Source organism: Dermochelys coriacea, chromosome 5, assembly GCF_009764565.3.
Source record: "Dermochelys coriacea isolate rDerCor1 chromosome 5, rDerCor1.pri.v4, whole genome shotgun sequence".
NCBI lineage: Eukaryota > Metazoa > Chordata > Testudines > Dermochelyidae > Dermochelys > Dermochelys coriacea.
In genome coordinates, this window is record NC_050072.1 from 129,853,542 (window position 1) to 129,873,397 (window position 19,856).

Sequence of the window (19,856 nt, forward strand, 5' to 3'; positions counted from 1 at the left end):
TAAGTAGATTTATCCCATTACATGAATTAAGACTCCAGTCCAAAGATGCTCAAGTTAAAGATGGAAAAATAATATTTTTCAAGACAATAAAAACATATTCCCAATACATTGTTTTAATTGTAATAATCAGGTTTGATTTAATCTGAACAGAAATACATTAGATGCTTTGATTTTTAACTGATCTGTAATTATTACAAATATGGAAAATATCAATTGCATAGCAGCATTAAAACCAAACAGAACCAAACCTGCTTTTAGCAGATCTCACACCGAACAGCAATATGCAACATAATACACAACCCCACTGTAAGCCATTCACCTTACACCAGGTACAAAAAACCCCAAACAAAAATCCACAACAAACTGATATTCCTGAAGACACAACCCTGCAGAATAGGGTGCATAATACCAACTGCTACATTCTGGTACTAAAATGCACTATACTAAAAGGAGAAGTGCTTTCAAGGCAATTTGAACTGGACTATCTTTTTAAAGCGGTTTCAATAAGATTTATTCTACTTATTTGCTATAGTGTTTTAAGAGTAAACATGATTCCTCACATAGTTTTAAATAGAGCAGAAGTATCAGGTACAGACATTACACAAGGCAAGCTAATGACTCTATCCAAGAGAAATATGTAGCCTGCAGATTTCTTCAGGGGAAAGGTGTACCTGCAGCACATGGCCCAAAGTAACAACTTAGTTCCACACATAGAAGAAGGTGGGGGAACTAACAGAAAGGAGTTCCCTTCCACCTAGGCACTGTAATGCCTCCTGCTGGGTCAGTTCCCTTTGTTCTCTCCTAGAGCTGTGCAGCCTACGGGAGTTATATTAACTCCCTGGGCAGCCTCTAGATAGGGAAAGAGTCAACTCCCTCACATACTGAGGAATTAGGTTAAGAATAGCAGCCACGTGCTCCCAGTGTCCCCTAAATCATGTTTCCAGCTGCAGATTGTTGTCAGGGAGTTTCCCCTGGGGGCTAATAGGATAATGGAGAGAAGTGCAGAAACTTCTTTTATCTCTGGCTGGCAGCTTTGTTTCAGAAGTGAAGACAAAGCTACTTCAGGTCCCAAAGCTCTTAACATTCTTCCCAGGAGGAAGTGAATATGGCTGGTTCACACCCTGAAATAACTATTCACATGAATCCTGTCATGTTAAGAAATACTTTTTTAGGAACAATAACATATGATTGACTTAATGAATTTGTGTTTGTGTTAGGGTAGTCTGGAAATATTGAGTATGGGCCACACATTTCCCTCCAGCCTGCACATGCTCAGCACAGCAACCTAAAAGACGAGCAACTTTTGAAGTGCAGCCACAGGATTGGTGACTTTGCGGAAGGGCCAAGGGAGGTTAGCATTCTACATGGGTAGGACAAAGGTTTTTTGAGGATTCCCCCACCTGGATGCCGAGAGGGAGTCTCCTTCACAATTTCCAGCCCCCTCCCTCCGCCTTCAATAGCAGCACAATCAGCTTCCAACCATTTTGCTGGTGGTTGCCATGTTACTGACTTTCAAATGTATGTCAGAGCAACAGGTTAATGCTGCTTATCTTCTGATGTGCTTCTAGTACATTATCACTGCAGTAATGCTTCAAGCAGTATTTTTTTCCTCGTGGGTAGTCTGTTAAGGAGGGAGATCATGCTGTTCTTTGGCTCCTTCACTCACCCAAGCAATAGAAATACTTATATTTCTAAAGAAAGGAACATGAAATCCTTTAGCTAAACATTAAAGATGCCCCAGTTATGGCCAATGTAGACTTTAGTATAGACCAGTCATCCACTATGTTAGAACAACACAAGTTAGAATTAGAAATAATGTTACAATTTCACATGCGCTGCATGGAAATCTATGAGAGTGTTTCAGCAGGAGACAAACATGTTTCCTCTTCATCTAACACTACATTCTTCCGTCTGGAGAGAGACAACATGACTTCATAATTGCCAAAGAAATCCTGACAAGGATACGCAAGGCAGGAAAGCAAATGGGACTACAATCTGCATGATGTGAAAAATCGCTGTGCTGAACTTACTTAACAAACAGGTTAGAAAGAAGGCCCCAAGGCTGACACAAGGGTAGAGAGCAAGCTTAGCAAACATAAAAGCATGTTCCTTGCCGCCATACCTAGCCAAAGGATGCAAGGTTTCCCTTTCATGGAACAGAGCTGTAATCCATATTGCAAACTGAGAGATGCTGGCAAAGAAAGTGATTACACAGCTGACCTGAATAGCTTCGATTTCATTGTGAGACTTCTCTGCAAATTCACTGGTCAGCTGGTAAGCGAGAGGAAGCCCTCCAATGAAAGCCAATGAAAATGTGTTGAGCAGTCCCATAAATCGAGTTGTTTTTGTTATGTAAAGAAAGAGCGAGTGGTGGACAAACCAGAGAAGACCAGTTGTTACAAAGGAGGCGAAGTATGCGAGGAAATTTGGTCCATATTCACTTAAAGCTTCAATGAGGCGGTCATGGAATCTGTCTTTAACTTCTTTGGAATCAGGGACATTGTCCTCACTGTTGAGAAAAAAGTTATTTTAGTTGGCATATTAGTGGTATAATGGTACAATCTGAGAATAGTAAGCATGTACTTCCACTGTGGAGAGTAACTATGAATAGTATCATAGGCTTCCAGGCTTATTGTGCTTCAGTGATCCCCCAGTTTACAAATTAAAAAGCAATTCTTATAATTGACTGCTCTGCAAATTCATCCTAGGATCTGAAAGCTTCATGGATCATGTAATATCAATGACCAAAGTTCTCCAGCAGAGCTTCATTATCATTTCTGTTGATGAATAAGAACCAGAACAGAATTCAACTTCCTAATCCTTTACTTAACAGAGCCAGCATCTGACTTTCTAAATATGTGGCTAGATCGTCTTTTCCAAACTTCTGAGAATGGAGTATGTGACGCCTGGTATAATTGCATTAAAGAGGGGTAGGGTTTATTGATTCACACATGGAGAGGCGAGAAGAGTTCTTTGTTAATAGTTTGGTTGTATGATTTGTTTACATTAGGGTAACTAGGATAAGAGGATTGGTGCAATTGTTTGTATAAGTCAAAATAAAATAAGTCCATTCTCTTTCAACACCTGACAATATATGTACCCACATGCAGCCCCATGAGGACTTGGAAGACCCCAGTTCAATTCCCTGCTTTGCCACAGACAACCTGCATGACTGTGAGCAAATCATTAGCCTCAGTTCCCATCTGTACAATGGGGATAACAGCCCTGTGCTATGTCACAGGGGAGCCAAGAGGATAAATATATTCCAGACTGGAAAGCCTTTGAGATATACTGATGAAAAATGCTATGTAAGAGGTAGGTATTATTATTACCATTACATTTATATCAGACCACTCAGGGTGTGTCATTCAGCACAAAACCTTACCATATATCCAAAATGAGCAGGGTTGCTACAATAGCATACACGCCATCACTGAACGCCTCCACTCGTTCCTTACTCAAAGGTTCATTGAGGTAAAAAGTGAAGGTCTCTAAGCGATGACGCTCCTCCTCCTCTTCTGGACCTGCCAACCATAGTTCAGGAGTTTATTTTGTATTCTGTATATATCAAAACATTCAACAACAAGCATTACACTAGAACTTCAACGGTCTAGTCTGATGCCCCTGCTCTCTCAAATCTCATACTTATAGAAGTAACAAGGCACTGCTCAATCTGACAATTCAATCATGCTGCTTTCCATTGCAGCCATCCCTTTCCTGTGGCTTAAGTTGCCTGTTTCAATAAGAAGGCCTTCAGGGCACGGGACTTGTCTTAGAAGCATCTCACACACTGTAGGTACAAGGTGAACAATGACTCAGTGTTAGTGTTTTAGTTTAATATTTTGATAAGTCACAAGACAGAAACCCTGTTACAGCTCAGGAATCTCTAATGGATCTTGGGGCTCCAGTCTGAGTGGAAGACTTCAATTAGTCATTTTTTATTAGCCCTTTCTCTGTCTTTAGAAGATAGAGCTCTAGTGCTACTCCAAATTAGATGGTCCTAGGTGCACTAAATACAGAAGAGCTACTGTCAAGGTTCCTTCCCCGCTCTGAACTCTAGGGTACAGATGAACGGACCTGCATGAAAAACCCCCTAAGCTTATTTTTACCAGCTTAGGTTAAAACTTCCCCCAGGTACAAACTATTTTACCTTTTGTCCCTGGACTTTATTGCTGCCACCACCAAGCGTCTAACAAATATAACTGGGAAAGAGCCGACTTGGAAACATCTTTCCCTCCAAAATCCCCCCAAGCCCTACACCCCCTTTCCTGGGGAAGGCGTGATAAAAATCCTCACCAATTTGCATAGGTGAACACAGACCCTTGGATCTTAAGAACAATGAAAAAGCAATCAGGTTCTTAAATAAGAATTTTAATTGAAGAAAAAGTAAAAGAATCAACTCTGTAAAATCAGGGTGGTAATACCTTACAGGATAATCAGATTCAAAACATAGAGAATCCCTCTAGGCAAAACCTTAAGTTACAAAAAGACACAAAAACAGGAATATACATTCCACTCAGCACAACTTATTTTATCAGCCATTTAATCAAACAGAATCTAACGCATATCTAACTAGATTGCTTATTAACTCGTTACAGGAGTTCTGACCTGCATTCCTGCTCTGGTCCCAGCAAAAGCAACACATAGACAGAGAGAACCCTTTGTTCCCCCAAAGCTTTGAAATTATCTTGTCTCGTCATTGGTCATTTTGGTCAGGTGCTAGCGAGGTTATCTTTAGCTTCTTAACCCTTTACAGGTGAAAGGGTTTTTCCTCTGGCCAGGAGGGTTTTAAAGGTGGTTAGCCTTCCCTTTATATTTATGACAGCTATCTATATCAAAAACACTTCCAGATTCAGAGAAGTAATCAGGCATTTCCAGGAATCAAAGGAAAACTCATATTTGAAAGCTAAATGAGTCAAACACCAACATCTCATATCTTTATAGTCCCTCTCAAGACCAACCATCTGCTTCTACTGCAGTGATATGTCAAGCATCATACTGCACACAACAAAAGTTATCATAATGCCATAAAGAAAAAGTGCATACAAACAATGTCTTCTTTTTCCTTAGTCTTTATAGTTGTATTAAGTGTTTTATTATGTCATTTTGATATGAGAAAGAAAGAGGGTAACCATATAAATTGAGGGATATAGCTAGTGAAAAATATGCAATAAAGCTGGATTTTCAAAGTGGCCTAAACTAATTAGGTGCCCAAATCTCACTGAGATTCAATGGGAGATAAATGTCTTTAAAATCCCAGCCTAAATCTTGCAGGAAAGCTACTCTGATCCCCACCTCTCTGAAACAGCAAGATCTTTTGGCATGATTGGACTCTGTGCTCAGTAGCCAGCTCTGGGAGGGGAACAGGGACCTTAGAGCCTTAGACGAGCACACCCCAACCAAGGACGGGGTGGGGAACTGAAAGGACAACAGAGGGGTGTATTAAGAATAAGGGTAAGCAAATCTCATCCTTCAAGGCATTAAAGGATTGCTGCCAGTGAAAGAAAAATATCTGCCCTCGCCCCACTCACAGTTCATTATGGAAAACCTTTTGCTTCCTCTGAAGCATTAGGTGTTGGCAACCGGCAGAGGCAAAACCCCAGCATTTGTGAAACAACGATCTCGCTCTGTATGACAATCCTGTGTTCCAATACGCTGTCCCCCAGTCTCTTCACCTTGGCTTAACTCCACATCCAGCCCTCTTACCCTCTTCGCCCCTGCCCTGTCCCCCTCCACCATTCTTCCCTTCCCTCTTAGCTGATCCCCTCCTAATTCTCTCTCTCTCACACACATACAAAGTAGTGAAATAGCATGCCATTAGTTACTCTCACATTGCTCACTCTGCTGTGTGTTATACCCCTTCCTGCACCTGTGTCTGTCTGGTCTATAACTATTACAGACACTTTAAGGAAGTGACCATGTACTACCCTATGAGGGCCTACCACAATAGGGCCCCATTCTTGGATGCTCCTTAGGCACAACCATAATAAACATGTTTCAGGATAGCAGCCGTGTTAGTCTGTATTCACAAAAAGGAGTACATTAGTAATTAGGGACTAACAAATTTATTTGAGCATAAGCTTTCATGAGCTACAGCTCACTAAAAAGAATAGAGTACTTGTCTATCGCCAATGTTTCTTCTCTCCAAGTAGTTGACACTGCCCTCTGGAATACTTTGTTTGTAGCTGTTCTATACACAACAGATTCTGTGATATTTTTTAAATATGAATTGGGGAGGAGGAAGATACTACTACTGGGGCCAGAGCCAGTGATCAGACAGAGATCTCACTTCTGAAATTATTCAGTTACTATGCTCCTTTCCAAAAGGGTTAGAGGAGAAGCTTGATGTGTGTGTCTTCTTCAGGTATAGCTCAAATTAGGTACAGCCAGGAGAAAGGTTCCCAGAAAGAGGTAGAATGGAAGGACAGAACTAAAAGTTTATTGGTGTGCCCCTAATAGAAACAGTGGAACTAGAATTACTAACAAGCTTGTTGTGGATTCTACTGCATCTTAGATCTTTTAAAACAGCTTCATTCAAATTTGTGACACGAAAGGGGATGTGAAATACATCATATTTTAATATATCAACTTAACAATATAGTAGAGTATCTAAAATTAAATGCACTCCTTATGGATACTGTTACTTACCAACAGTCTTGTTTTTACACCAAATAATTAACTGAGTGATGTGTGGAAGAAAGATAACAAGCCCAAGCAGAACATAAGACTATAGAAAAAAATGAAAACAGTTTTAGTTTTCAGTTATTACAAGATAAATACAAATATTTTGTTTTAAGTTAAAATAAATTATTCTTTTTATCCTTCATGAACATGTTAATTTAACATGCAACTCGTGAACTTGCAGCATTGAAATATCCTGGCTGTAGTAGAAAGTATACATTTTATGACAGTGATTGAACTGAACAATCACTACATTAACACATTTATCCAATAAATACATGAACACTACAATGTCAGTAGCTTACACGGAGTTTCTCAAGACTAATCTTCATCTTGAATATTATGAGCACACTCTAATATTTGCCTCCTCCACTATTTAGATTTACAAACTATGACTTACCTGTGCATATATTTACCTGCTTTAATCTTTCAACAACTCTCATTTCCTTTTCTTAGCTAATAAACCTTTGCTTAGTTTACTAGAGAATTGGCTACCAGTGTTGTCTTTGGGTAAGATCCAAAGTACCAACTGATCTGCGGTAAGTGACTGATCCCTTGGCACTGGGAGCAACCTGCTGTGGTGTGATATGAGTGACCTTTTATCACAAAGTTCAGTTTGTCTGGGTGGTAAGATAGACTGGAGAGTCTAGCAGGGGTAATCAATTCTTTTTGGTCAACGTCCAAATTTCTTGGTCAAGATATAGTCAAGATCCAGACTCCAGAGAAAATCATTCAAAAATAATAACAATGATAATAATAAGTAAATAAAATATTTTGCGGTCCATTCAAAGCATCTGGCGGTCTGGATTTGGCCCCCAGTCCACCTATTGACTATCCCCTGGCCTAAGGGCACTGTCTGTGACTCCATGGTAAGATTAGTATAGTTATCCAATTCACTGTAGCTCACGAAAGCTTATGCTCAAATAAATTTGTTAGTCTCTAAGGTGCCACAAGTACTCCTTTTCTTTTTGCCGATACAGACTAACACGGCTGCTACTCTGAAACCTATAGTTATCCAGTTCACATTTGTCACTGTCTTGGTGAAATCTAATTATAGAACACACCACCACTTTGGGCTGTGTCTCCTGTTTTTTTGCCCTGAGGTAGGCACTCACAGATGTGAGTCATTCCAGACAGCATGACAACTAGCACAAGCATTACTTCAGTCCTCCAAATAGTACCTAAAAGAGCACAGGATGTGGGTTAGCCCCTTGCAGAGGAGTAAACTGGTGAAGGACTCATTCTGGATTGTGTATAGTGGAAATTGTGGGGGGAGGGCAGGGGGGGGTGTCAGAGAAAGGGAAAACAGGTTGTGCTTATTTTAAATTAAGCTGTCAAGTTTTTGCACACTTTGGCTTTGTAGTTCAAGATGAATCATCTCAACCCTGTGAATATATCAAAAGGTTGATGCAGTCTGTGGAATAGTCTCAAGTAAAAGTCAAATGAAAGCAGTACAAGCCTGAAGGGGCATCAAGCAGAAGCAGGGTATCTTAGGAGCAGCTCCATAAGAGACTTTTTTTAGAGGACTCTGTCTGTGGACACTGAGAGCTGGAGGGAGCTGAGCTGGTCACTGGTTTCCATTTAATGAAGATGGAACAGGAGTTGGCTGTGAGGGCCTGGGACTCAGCCAGAGGAGTTTGTTTTGGGATGGCAAGTCTGATCATTAGCTGATCAAGACTGATCTACTGATTCTAGCTGTTCTTGTGCAGTGTCCATGACAGGAACTACATTTGTCAGGCTTTTTAGCCTGTTTCTTATGTAATCTGATGTTTATTTTACCTACCCTCACACATTAATTTTGTTCCACCTGTTTATGATCAGCAATCTGCTGCCTTAAAGTTACTGTTAGCCTGAAAGATCTTCCTCTGAAGAGGCATTATAAGAGTGTGTCCAGACCTGAGAAGCTAAAATAAATAGACAAGGATAGCAGCAGAGCATTTTTCTGATGTCCATGACACATCATCGTACTGCTTCCTGTGATCTAAAAGCCTTCATGGCATGTGTTTCAGATTAAGCCACGTGATGGCAGGTAACCGAGAAACAAATCAGTGTTCTGGAAATTCTGTGGCACAGAAATTTGACCTGGGAAAGATTTTAGATCACTGAGTCTATGGGTTCCCAACCTGAGGAGTTTCAGTCAGACCTAGGGAGTTGCCACCTAGATGGGCGTCATGACGCAACTGTCTTTTCAGCTGTAATGATACGGGAGGGGACGAGAACCACTATCTAATCTACTCATCAGCTGGTGTCAGAGTGTCCCGTTTTACAATATCTAGCATTTTGTGCAGACGTGCTTTAGATCTGCTCAGTGATGGTGTTTAAACTGCTGAATTATACCAGGTTACAGGTTGTGTATGATAATTAGTGTTTATTAGGCAGAATACTGAATGTGACTGATGAAGTTTGTCAGGTCACACTTTCAACCAGTACAATGTGATTTTTAGAATGATCGTTGTTTAAAGAACTTACCATTGGAATAAAGAAAAAGGAGAAGATGGCGGCTAAAAAGCAGAGGACTGGTCCTCTTAGAATGATCTGTAAGATATGTTGTTTGTAGAAGGCCTGGTTTTCAGACATCTGTATCTGATGATTCAGCAAGTAGGGATGATAGAAGCCATAGGCTACTATCACTGCCTGCAGAGAGGAGAAAATTATTGATTTACAGTGAATATTTAGACAAGTCAAAGCTGTAATTTTAAATTGGGATCCAACCAATAGAAAACCTCTAATACAACAAGCCCCAGAGCATGCTAACTGCTGCTCTCTGCTCTCCTGAGAAGGGCTGATCTGACAGGAATGGAGAGGGGAATCTCAGAGGCTCTGGCACTGCGTAACACTAAGGGTACATCTGCATGGCTGCTGGGACCAAGCCTCCCAGCCTGGCTAGACAGACTTGCTCTAGCTCTGCTGAAGCCAGTGCACTATCAGCATGGACACTGTGGCACGGGCTGCGGCTCAGGATAGCCACCTGAGCTGAGACCCAGGAGTCAGGAGGACTTGGACTTGGGTGGTTAGTCTGAGCTGCTGCCTGTGCCCCAATATCCACACTGCTATTTCTGGTGTGCTAACTTAACGGAGCTAGTGGGAGTCTGTCTACCTGGGCTGAGAGGCTCACTGCCAGCTGCAGTGAAGACATCTCCACCATGCACGTTAAGGTGCACTAATGGAGGACGTGTACATCACCACCTCTGCACAGATAAGCAAGACCCTGGTCCTTATTATTCTGAAGTGCAAGAAGACCCACCAGAGCAACTAGCAGGCAGCCAGGCATTCCCCCAGAAGAAAACACATGCTGCAGGTCAGGGGAAAGTGGGACCTATAGAGAGGAAAGGGATTTTTGAAGGTCTGAAGAGGTCGGCCAAAGGGTAAATAATTGAACTTCAGATATGTATCTAAACCAGTCTCTGAACTTTTCCACTGACAGTGCCTAGGACTGATTGTGCTTAGGACTCCACTGTGCTAGGTGCTGTACAAACTCAAAACAAAAGCATGGTCCCTGCCTCCCAACTTTCAATCTAATGAATCTATTTCCTGTTCACCAAATCATTTAAACACACACACATGAACGTTTCATTGACCACTCCCGCTGGCCCAGGCCCCACTTTGGTAAGAAAGTGACGAGATCTTTCAGACAGTATTTCTGGGGGGATAAATAAAAATTTACAATTTTATCAGGAGAGAATAATTTAATCATTTCTACTAATTGAAATCTGTTTGCTTGTGCAAATGGCAAGATTTCACCCAACAATGGATTTCATAGAAATCAGGGTTGGAAGGGACCTCAGGAGATCATCTAGTCCAACCCCGTGCTCAAAGCAGGACCAATCCCCAATTTTTGCCCCAGATCCCTAAATGGCCGCCTCAAGGATTGAACTCACAACCCTGGGTTTAGCAGGCCAATGCTCAAACCACTGAGCTATCCCTCCCCCCATCCCTGCAAAAAAATAAAAATAAAGTAAAACTTCTTAACTGGAAGGGACCACTGAGTTGGTCATTTGAAAGGTCATTGAGTCCACTCTCCTGCCTTCACAGCAGGACCAAATACTGTCCCTTATTTTGCCCCAGATCACTAAATGGCAAATGCTCAAACCACTGAGCTACCCTTTCTGCATGTATGGAAGAAAGCATCTGGTTTGGCAAACAAACAAACAGTGAAAATGAATAGGCTGGCCAAGCTGTGCCAATGCTTTCCATGCTCTTCATGCCAACGGAGGCTGGAAATGTTGTGTGAAGTCAGGAATCCATTTTTCTTCTTCAGATAACTACTGCAGGATCAGGTGCTTAGAAACGCTTTCAGGACCAGAAACCATTGTAACTGGTTCCTAGCCATGGCAGGCCATGAGCTATTGCACTTACTAGATCAGGGAGAGGGCTAGTGGTTTGAGAGGGACTGTGAGTCAGAAGGCTGGGTTTTTTTCAGCCTCTGCCAGACTCGTTGTTGTACCTAGTTATAACACGTAGTTATGCAGAGATTTTGTATTCTCCCCCCACCACTACACCCCATATGACATTTTTGTTCTGTGTGTGCACTGCACCTAGCATAATGGGGATCCTGCTCCATGAGTGAGGCTCCTTGAGTAAATAAGTTCAGAGGCTGGTATAGATGTTAAAAATGCCTGACAATCTAGCAGCATAGAACTCAGTCTCAGGTCCGCTGAAAGGGAGCCATTGCAGAGGTAAGAGATACGGGACTACAGTCAGCCATCTAGATAATAGGATGTGTAAATTACATCTCCCTGTGCCTATAGTCACCTACTCTCCAGGGGAAACTCATTCCGAGGGAGGACAGAACTGCCAGCTTCTCCCACTTGGTGTTTTTGCCTGGCGAGGACTGATTTGATTTTCCACTAATAAATCGCTAGGAGGGAGTTCACTAATCAATGCATCTTCTAGCCACACCCACTCAGTGGCAAGGGCTGCTTACTTTTCAGGCAGTGCTGGCTCTGACACCACCAGTGACAAGGAGGTAACAGTTGCCTTGCATCACTGCAGTCTCATCTCACTGGGCTTTGGACTTACCAGAGTCCTGAGTAGCAGAAGCAGATGTAAACTTTGGGTTGAATTTAGCACACTAAGATTTGTGTGACTATGGAGAGGCTTCACAGAGTAAACATTTTGCAAAGATTTTAGTAACTGGGGCATAGGTTCGGCTGCACCCCCTGGCTTGAAGTGGTTTCCATCATAGTGGTTTGCGTTTTAGTTCAATGGCTCTCTGCACCGCTGAACTGGGGTTTCATTTTCCCTTCAGAAAGCAAGTCCTCTCCTCAAAAACCTCACGGCTGCTAATGTTTTATACATCATTTAAAATCTGGAGTTCAAAACTTTCAGCCAAGATAAAGCACTTAGTTCAAGGTTTAGCAGTTCAATAGAGTTGCAAGTAAAATCATACTGGGGTTCAAATGGAAAGATATAGTACAGTAATAGTGACGATTGTGAAGTCCACTCTTGAAATCTACCTGGGCTAGAATGTGTGCATTTTATTAGAGAATTGGAGTTCCCATACTTCCAAGTATGTAGAGAGCTTATTTCTAGTTCTGGTGATTCATAAAATATTGTGATTTAAATCTGTCACTTGTCTCTCACAAGGATTGCCTCAATACAGTCCAGTATAAACCTGGACTTAATACATGAAGTCATGGTCCTGTAACCAGTGTAATTTTCAATCCTGTCGATAAAGGTAACTATTTCATTAAGATTTGCTGTTCCCTTATACTTAATGGTTAAAAATAAGGTGGAGCCCTTGTACCTGTATTAAAAAGCTCGCAGAACTAAATATTGAGCAGCCGTTCAGAACTCCAGCAAGGGGGGAAAATCATCATCATCATCATACAGTCCATCAACTGCTACTTTTCAAGTTCCTTTTTAGAACAAATTTATCATGATTCAATAGGTTTTGAACTTCCTGATTTGGTTGCATCTGTGTCTTTATTGGCATTTCAAATGCTTTAATTTTTTCATACTACAAGATAACTAGTTTGACTTGGGATAGTTAAAACAGTCACCACATGATTTGGCACTTGTCTGAGTTACCAATCTTCCACTATCACAAAAAACATACACTAATAATAGAAATATCACAAAATTTTATATGAAGCTTTCCTAATGTTCTAGATCTATATTAATAATCTAATTGTACTTCAATCTAATAAAATCTAGTCTCTAATAATGAATGGAAAAAGTAAACGAGTGACACCCATACCTGGATAAGGCCGATGACAATAGCACAAGTGCTAAACATGAAAATACCAAAAGGTACACCTGGAAAGGAGGCCATTAAGGAAAACTACAAGAAAAATATAAACAGGTTAAATAATTCCTCAAGATGTAATAAAGGAGAGCAGCAGAGATGAGGAATTTACTAGTTCTACTTTCATTTAACCTTAAAACTTGAACAATCCAAACAAGACAAATTCCTCCTTGGCATAACTCCACTGACTGTAAGCTACAAGTATGCCCTACTCATGCAATATATGGCTTCCAAGGTCATTGGGGTGTTCATAGATTTGGTGTTGCAGGAGTTGTTAAACGGTAGAGAGAGGCCCAAAGCAACTGACTAACCCTGAACTACTTCGTACCAGCTTTGGGCTCCAATCCTGCAATTGACTCTGTATGACCAGATCCCTGCACCCACACCGTACTCACTGCAAGACTGGGATTCAGTGGCTACGGTCCTCACCATGACTGCTATGTCAGCTGCTTTAGGCTGAGCCTGCTGTATATACAATGTTACCAATACTACATTAGAAGGGTGGGGAGATTGCTAATCCAGCTCCCAAAGTTAGGAAATGCCAGAAATTGAGTCTGCCTGTGCAGCCTGAATTCAGTCCTCTTGTGCGTATCCATTATAACACAGTCTTAGTTACATGATCCAATACTTTTTGCCACAGAATCTTGGACTTGTTCAGCGCACAAGATGAATGGTGCTCAGTGAATGGGGAGTTATTCAATATTTCCTTTTATCCTCACGATCCAATGTGCGGCCCTAAGCCACAATTACTGCATATCACCCAAGCCCTGCACTGAAAAGAGACTAATTAATTCCCTTAAGAGATTTTCTACTGCACTTATCATCGGAATCTCGGGACTGCCATAATACATCAGACCTGAGCCCACCGAGTCCAGTACCCTGTCTCTGACAGCGGCCAGCACCAGAGGCTTCAGAGGAAGGTGTAACAACCCCTCGGGAGCAACTATGGAATAATCTGTCTCCCACAATAGGTCTCTGTGATGCTGGCAGATCAGGTGCCAGCTCATGCCAAGGTCACTGGGCCTCACCGAACGCTGACAAATGCATAGCTGGAAACCAGTCTGGCTCGCCTGTGTGTTAACATTAGAGTTATAAGAACATGTTTCAGCGTTTAGATGTTATGGAATGCTTGTAGGATGTTGCATGTATTAATCTTACTTCTAATGTCTGTATCCCTTGTTACAAGGTAATGTTTAAGTGTTTGTTCTATCACTGTAAAATATTTGCTAAGACTGTAAACCCCACAGTCACAAAAGAAGCGTTATCAAGTATTAAATACCAGTTTATCACACGAGGTGTCATCTTCTCCTTAACAAAAGAAGGCCCATAGACACCAGACAAGCCATTGTGAAACATCAGTGGACAAAATATTTCCTTGATTGCTTCCCCCACTCCCCTGAAGAGGGTGCACAAGCCAATATCCCATCACAGGCTGAACACTGGGGGAAGGGAATAAAAATCCTGTTAAAGAGAAACTGCTATCCCTATGCTGCTTGAACACTGAGGGGCAAACATTTCTAACAGGGGTGGCCAACCTGTCGCTCCGGAGCCACATGCGGCTCTTCAGAGGTTAATATGCGGTTCCTTACATAGGCGCTGACTCTGAGGCTGGACCAACAGATGCTAACTTTCCAATGTGATGTGGGTACTCACTGCCATAGGTGCCAACTCTGTGGGAGCTACGGGGATGGAATGGGGCAGGAGGACTTTGGGAAGGGTTGGAATGGAGGCAAGGCAGAGGCGGAGTCGGGGCAGGGCCAGGGATTGGAATGGGGGCGGGGCCAGGGGGCTCAAGCACCCTCCGGCACCAGCAGAAGTCGGTGCCTATACTCACTGTTCAACCCCCTGCTCTGCCCCAGGTCCTGCCACCACTCCACCCCTTCCCCCAAGGCCACGGCCCCTTCCCCCAAGCCTGCCATGCCCTCGTTCCTCCCCATCAGAGCCTCTTGCGCACTGCAAAACAGCTGATTGCAGCAGGTGGGAGGCGTGGGGAGGTGCTGATTGGCGGGGCTGCCCGTGGGCGGGAGGCACTGGAGGCTAGAGGAGGGTAGCAGATCGGGGGGGCTACTGACATATTACTGTGGCTCTTTGGCAATGTTCACTGGTAAATTCTGGCTCCTTAGGCTCAGGTTGGCCATCCCTGATTTTCTAAGCATAAGCAAGGGGTCCCAGCTGTTCACCCTAAATTAGCCATAAAAAACATAATAGCCATACTGGGTCAGACCAAAGGTCCATCTAGCCCAGTATCCTGTCTACCTACAGTGGCCAATGCCAGATGCCCCAGAGGGAATGAACAGGTAATCATCAAGTGATTACCCCATCCCCTTTCGCCCACTCCCAGCTTCTGGCAAACAGAGGCTAGGAACACCATCCCTGCCCATCGTGGCTAATAGCCATTGATGGACATATCCTCCATGAATTTATCTAGTTCTTTTTTGAATCCTCTTATAGTCTTGGCCTTCACAATATCCTCTGGCAAGGAGTTCCACAGGTTGACTGTGTGTTGTGTGAAAAAATACTTCCTGTTTGTTTGTTTTAAACATGCTGCCTATTAATTTTATTTGGTGGCCCCTAGTTCTTGTGTTATGCAAAGGAGTAAATAACACTTTTTTATTTACTTTTTCCATACCAGTCATGATTTTATAGACCTCTATCATATCCCTCCTTAGTCATTTCTTTTCCAAGCTGAAGAGTCCCAGTCTTATTAATCTCTCCTAATTCAGCAGCCGTTCCATACCCCTAATCATTGCTGTTTCCCTTTTCCGAAACTTTTCCAATTCCGATATATCTTTTTTGAGATGGAGTGACCACATCTGCACACAATATTCAAGATGTGGGTGTACCATGGATTTATATAGAGGCAATATGATATTTTCTGTCTTATTATCTATCCCCTTCTTAATGATTCCCAACATTCTGTTTGCTTTTTTGACTGCCGCTGCACAGTGAGTGGATGTTTTCAGAGAACTGTCCACATTGACTCCAAGATCTCTTTCTTGAGTGGTAACAGCTAATTTAGACCCCATTATTACACATGTACTGTTGGGATTATGTTTTCCAATCTGCATTACTTTGCATTTATCAACACTGAATTTCATCTGCCATTTTGTTGCCCAGTTACACAGTTTTGAGAGATCCTTTTGTAGCTCTTCGCCGTCTGCCTGGGACTTAACTATCTTGAGTAGTTTTATATCATCTGCAAATTCTGGCACCTCACTATTTACCTCTTTTTCCAGATCATTTATGAATATGTTAAATAGGACTAGGCCCAGTATAGACCCCTGGAGGACACCACTATTTACATAGGACATATAGAGCTTGTGTGTGGGTGTACAGATATATATATATATTGTGATGGGGGCAAAGCCAGATGGCTATAGAAAAGTAGTGGGAATAGATATATTAGCTCCATGCTAAACAAATCCCTGGTCTTATTGGGATCCAGGAAGTGGGCGGGCAAAGCTAAAGGATCCCCCCTAGCCTAAAAGGGGGATCCATAGGATCTAGATGCCCAAAAATTCCGGGGGACAACTAATGAAATAACAGGGACAGGAGTGCGGTCAAAGGGTCCAAACGAAGGGAACCGGATGGGGACACAGAGCAGAGAACCCCGGACAGTGCCCACTGGTCCTCAAAGGCGTCAAGGGAGTCAGAGGACGCCGCCCAGAGGAACTCTGCCCGGATACGTGAACGGACTGAGGATCGGAATAGGCCCCACAGTCACAGGAGATTCCATTGACCAACCTCCTCACTCTGGTTTTATAGATGGCCGTTTTTGCTAGGGCAAGGAGGAGGTTGACCAGGAGATCCCGTGACTTTGTGGGGCCACGGATAGGGAGTGCATAAATGAGAAGGTGAGGGGAGAAGTGCAACCAAAAACGTAATAAAATATTGGTGAGGAGCCGGAATAGGGGCTGCAGCCTGGCACATTCCAAGTATACATGTGCCAGGGTATCCCTCATGCCGCAAAAGGGGCAGGTGTCTGGGATTGAGGTGAAGCGCGCCAGGTACACACCTGTGCTCACGGCTCCGTGAAGGAGCCGCCAACTGACATCCCCGGCAGGCCTTGGGACTAAGGTGCAATATAGGCTGGCCCACCGGGGCTCCTCACCCTCCAAAGATGGCAGGAGGTCCCGCCATTTTGTATCGGGGCGGGACACGAGGGTGAGGGCGTGAAGGGTGTGGAGCACGAGCGTGTAGAGATGTTTTCTTGGCGCGGTTTGAAAGCGGAACGGCTGCATCTCGTGCAGCTGGCTTCCAGTGAAGGGGTGAAGGGGTCGGTTGGGTCCATGGGGCAGGGGTCCAATTAAAGGTCCGGCGGGCCTGGCTAGCGGGTGGGCGGGGTGTGCCCTCGTGCAGGACCCTGTCGAGATGAACCCGAGCAGCGGGCGGCTAAGCAGCCTTCACCTCCTGAAGTATGTGCGGAGAGTACAAGGTCTGGAAAGCCCCATGCGCTGAGCGAGCGTCAGGGATCCAGCCAGTCTCCTGGTCATAGTCCAGGAGGTCTCTGACTCTTGTGACCTCTGCCAGGACCAACCTCTGACTCACGAGCGGGACTCCGCCACCTGCACATGGAGCACACGTTCACCACACATCCGCCAGCACGGACCCAAGCCGCAGTGAGATGGCTTTTGCCACAACTTTGTAGTCCGTGCTGAGGAGTGAGACGGGACGCCAATTTTGTAAATCGCGGAGGTCCCCCTTCTTCAGCAATAAGGCCAGCACGGCTCACCTGCACGAAAGAGGGAGGACCCCGCTCCGCGCAGCAGTCCATGACCCACCCCGTAGGTGAAGTAAGGAGTCACGGAAGAAGCAGACCCGCTGGTAGGCCGCGGCGCCCTGCCTCCTGGTCCTTTTACACTCCCCATGGGGGCCCTGGCGGCCCGGAGGATTTGATTAAAGTCCCCCCCATCGCTGGAGAGCAAACTGTCAACCTCCTTCGCCAGAGAGTACAGCTGGCCTGAGAAGGGGGCACCCCTGCCGTACTCCTCGCCTGAAGCTGACCGGTTCGGTCAGGGTCCAGTTGAGCCTGACCAAACACTCGGCGGAGGCGCTACAGTACCTGGAGAAAATTCACAAACCTGGGTCCAAAGCCAAACGCTTGCAGAGTGCTCAGGAGATACCCGTGATCCACCCTGTCGAACGCCTTCTCCTGATCTAAGGACAGGAGGGCGAACGACAGACCATTCCTACACCCAAGTTCCAATAGGTCCAGACCAGATATAGGTTGTCGAAGATGCTGCGGCCCGGGACAGTGTAGGTCTGGTCTGGGTGGACCACGTCCGCCCGGGAGGTTGACAGGGTTGGTGCTGCAGGAGCCGGACACTGCGGCTGGTCCTGTCGGCGTACGCTGATGACGTGCTCCCTCATGGTCCAGGACCCCGGGCGACTTGGTGCGGGTGGAGGCTTGCCAGGCCATCTATTCAGCAGCCTCCTCCGCGCGGGGTCAACTGGGTCAAGAGCTCTGGCTTGGTGGTAGGGACTGGCGGCAGGCGAGCTCCCCTTCCACCCGCGCTTCAGGCCATCCGGTGGAGCACGGGTCCGCTGCTCTATCTGGGCGTTTACCTTCTCCGCCGGAGAACTGGCAGAATTTAGAGGGCGGGGGTATTAGAACGGCTCCAGAAATGGACAGGACTACTCCGGTGCCTCTCCCTTCGAGGGAGAGCGCTAGTGCTTAATCAACTAGTCCTGTCCATGCTCTGGTACCGGCTCAACACCCTGGTCCAAGCCCCAGCTTTCCTGGCCAACCTCCAGATATCGATTCTGGAGTTCTTTTGGTCAGGACTGCACTGGGTCCCTGTAGGGGTTCTCCATCTACCTCTGGAGGAGGGAGGGCAGGGCCTAAAATGTCTGCTCACTCAGGTCCATGTCTCCGCCCCCAGACCCTGCAGAGGCTCCTTTATGGTGCAGGTAGTCCGGGGTGGAGCATACTGGCGCATGTCTTCCTGCGCCTCTTCCGAGGCCTCCGATACGACCAAGCAGCTCCTTTATCTCCATCCGAGAGGTCTTCCGCGAGACCTCTCCGGGCTGCCGGTTTTCTACCAGGACCTCCTCCGGACCTGGAAACTCTTAACAACGACCAGGTCCGTGGCGGCCACCAAGGGGACAGATCTGCTCGCGGAGCACCTGCTACACAACCTCCAGCTCCATGTGCAGGTGGCGGAGTCCCGCTCGGTGCGCCAGAGGTTGGTCCTGGCAGAGATCACAAGAGTCGGAGACCTCCTGGACTATGATCGGGGAGACTGGCTGGATCCCGACGCTCGCTCAGCGCATGGGGCTTTCCAGACCTTGTACTCCCCGGCGCATACTTCAGGAGGTGAAGGCCGCTATGCCGCCCCGCTGCTCGGGTTTATCTCGACCAGGTCCTGCACAAGGGCATGCCCCGCCCACCTGTTACCCCAGGCCCGCCGGACCTTTTAATTGGACCCCTGCCCCGTGGACCCAAACGACCCTTCACCCCTTCACTAGAAGCCGGCTGCACGAGATGCGCCGGTCTGCTTTCAAACCGCGCAAAGAAAACATCTCTACACGCTCGTGCTCCACACCCTCACGCCCGCACCCTTGTGTCCCGCCTCGATACAAAATGGCGGGGACCTCCTGCACCTTTGGAGGGTGAGGAGCCCCGGTGGGCCAGCCTATATTGCACCTTAGTCCCAAGGCCCGCTGGGGATGTCAGTTAGCGTCTCCTTCACGGAGCCATGAGCACAGTGTACTTGGCGCGGTTCACTTCAATCTCGGACACCTGCCCCTTTTGCGGCCGTGAGGGATACCCTGGCACATGTATACTTGGAGTGTGCCAGGCTGCAGCCCCTATTCCGGCTCCTCACAATATTTATTACGTTTTTGGTTGCACTTCTCCCCTCACCTTCTCATGTATGCACTCCCTATCCGTGGCCCCACAAGTCACGGGATCTCCTGGTCAACCTCC

At 45.2% G+C, this 19,856-nt stretch overlaps 1 protein-coding gene across 1 annotated transcript in view; it reads right to left on the reverse strand.

The window, feature by feature from the left end:
* Positions 1 to 97: 97 nt before the first annotated feature.
* TMEM175 (transmembrane protein 175) overlaps positions 98 to 19,856 on the reverse strand; it is a 52,588-nt gene continuing 32,829 nt past the window's right edge. The window contains 6 exon segments of the mRNA XM_038403835.2: positions 98 to 1,971; positions 1,974 to 2,509; positions 3,386 to 3,524; positions 6,649 to 6,727; positions 9,151 to 9,315; positions 12,881 to 12,964. Of these exon segments, the coding sequence (XP_038259763.1) occupies positions 1,898 to 1,971; positions 1,974 to 2,509; positions 3,386 to 3,524; positions 6,649 to 6,727; positions 9,151 to 9,315; positions 12,881 to 12,964 (1,077 nt within the window). The 3' untranslated portion in view covers positions 98 to 1,897.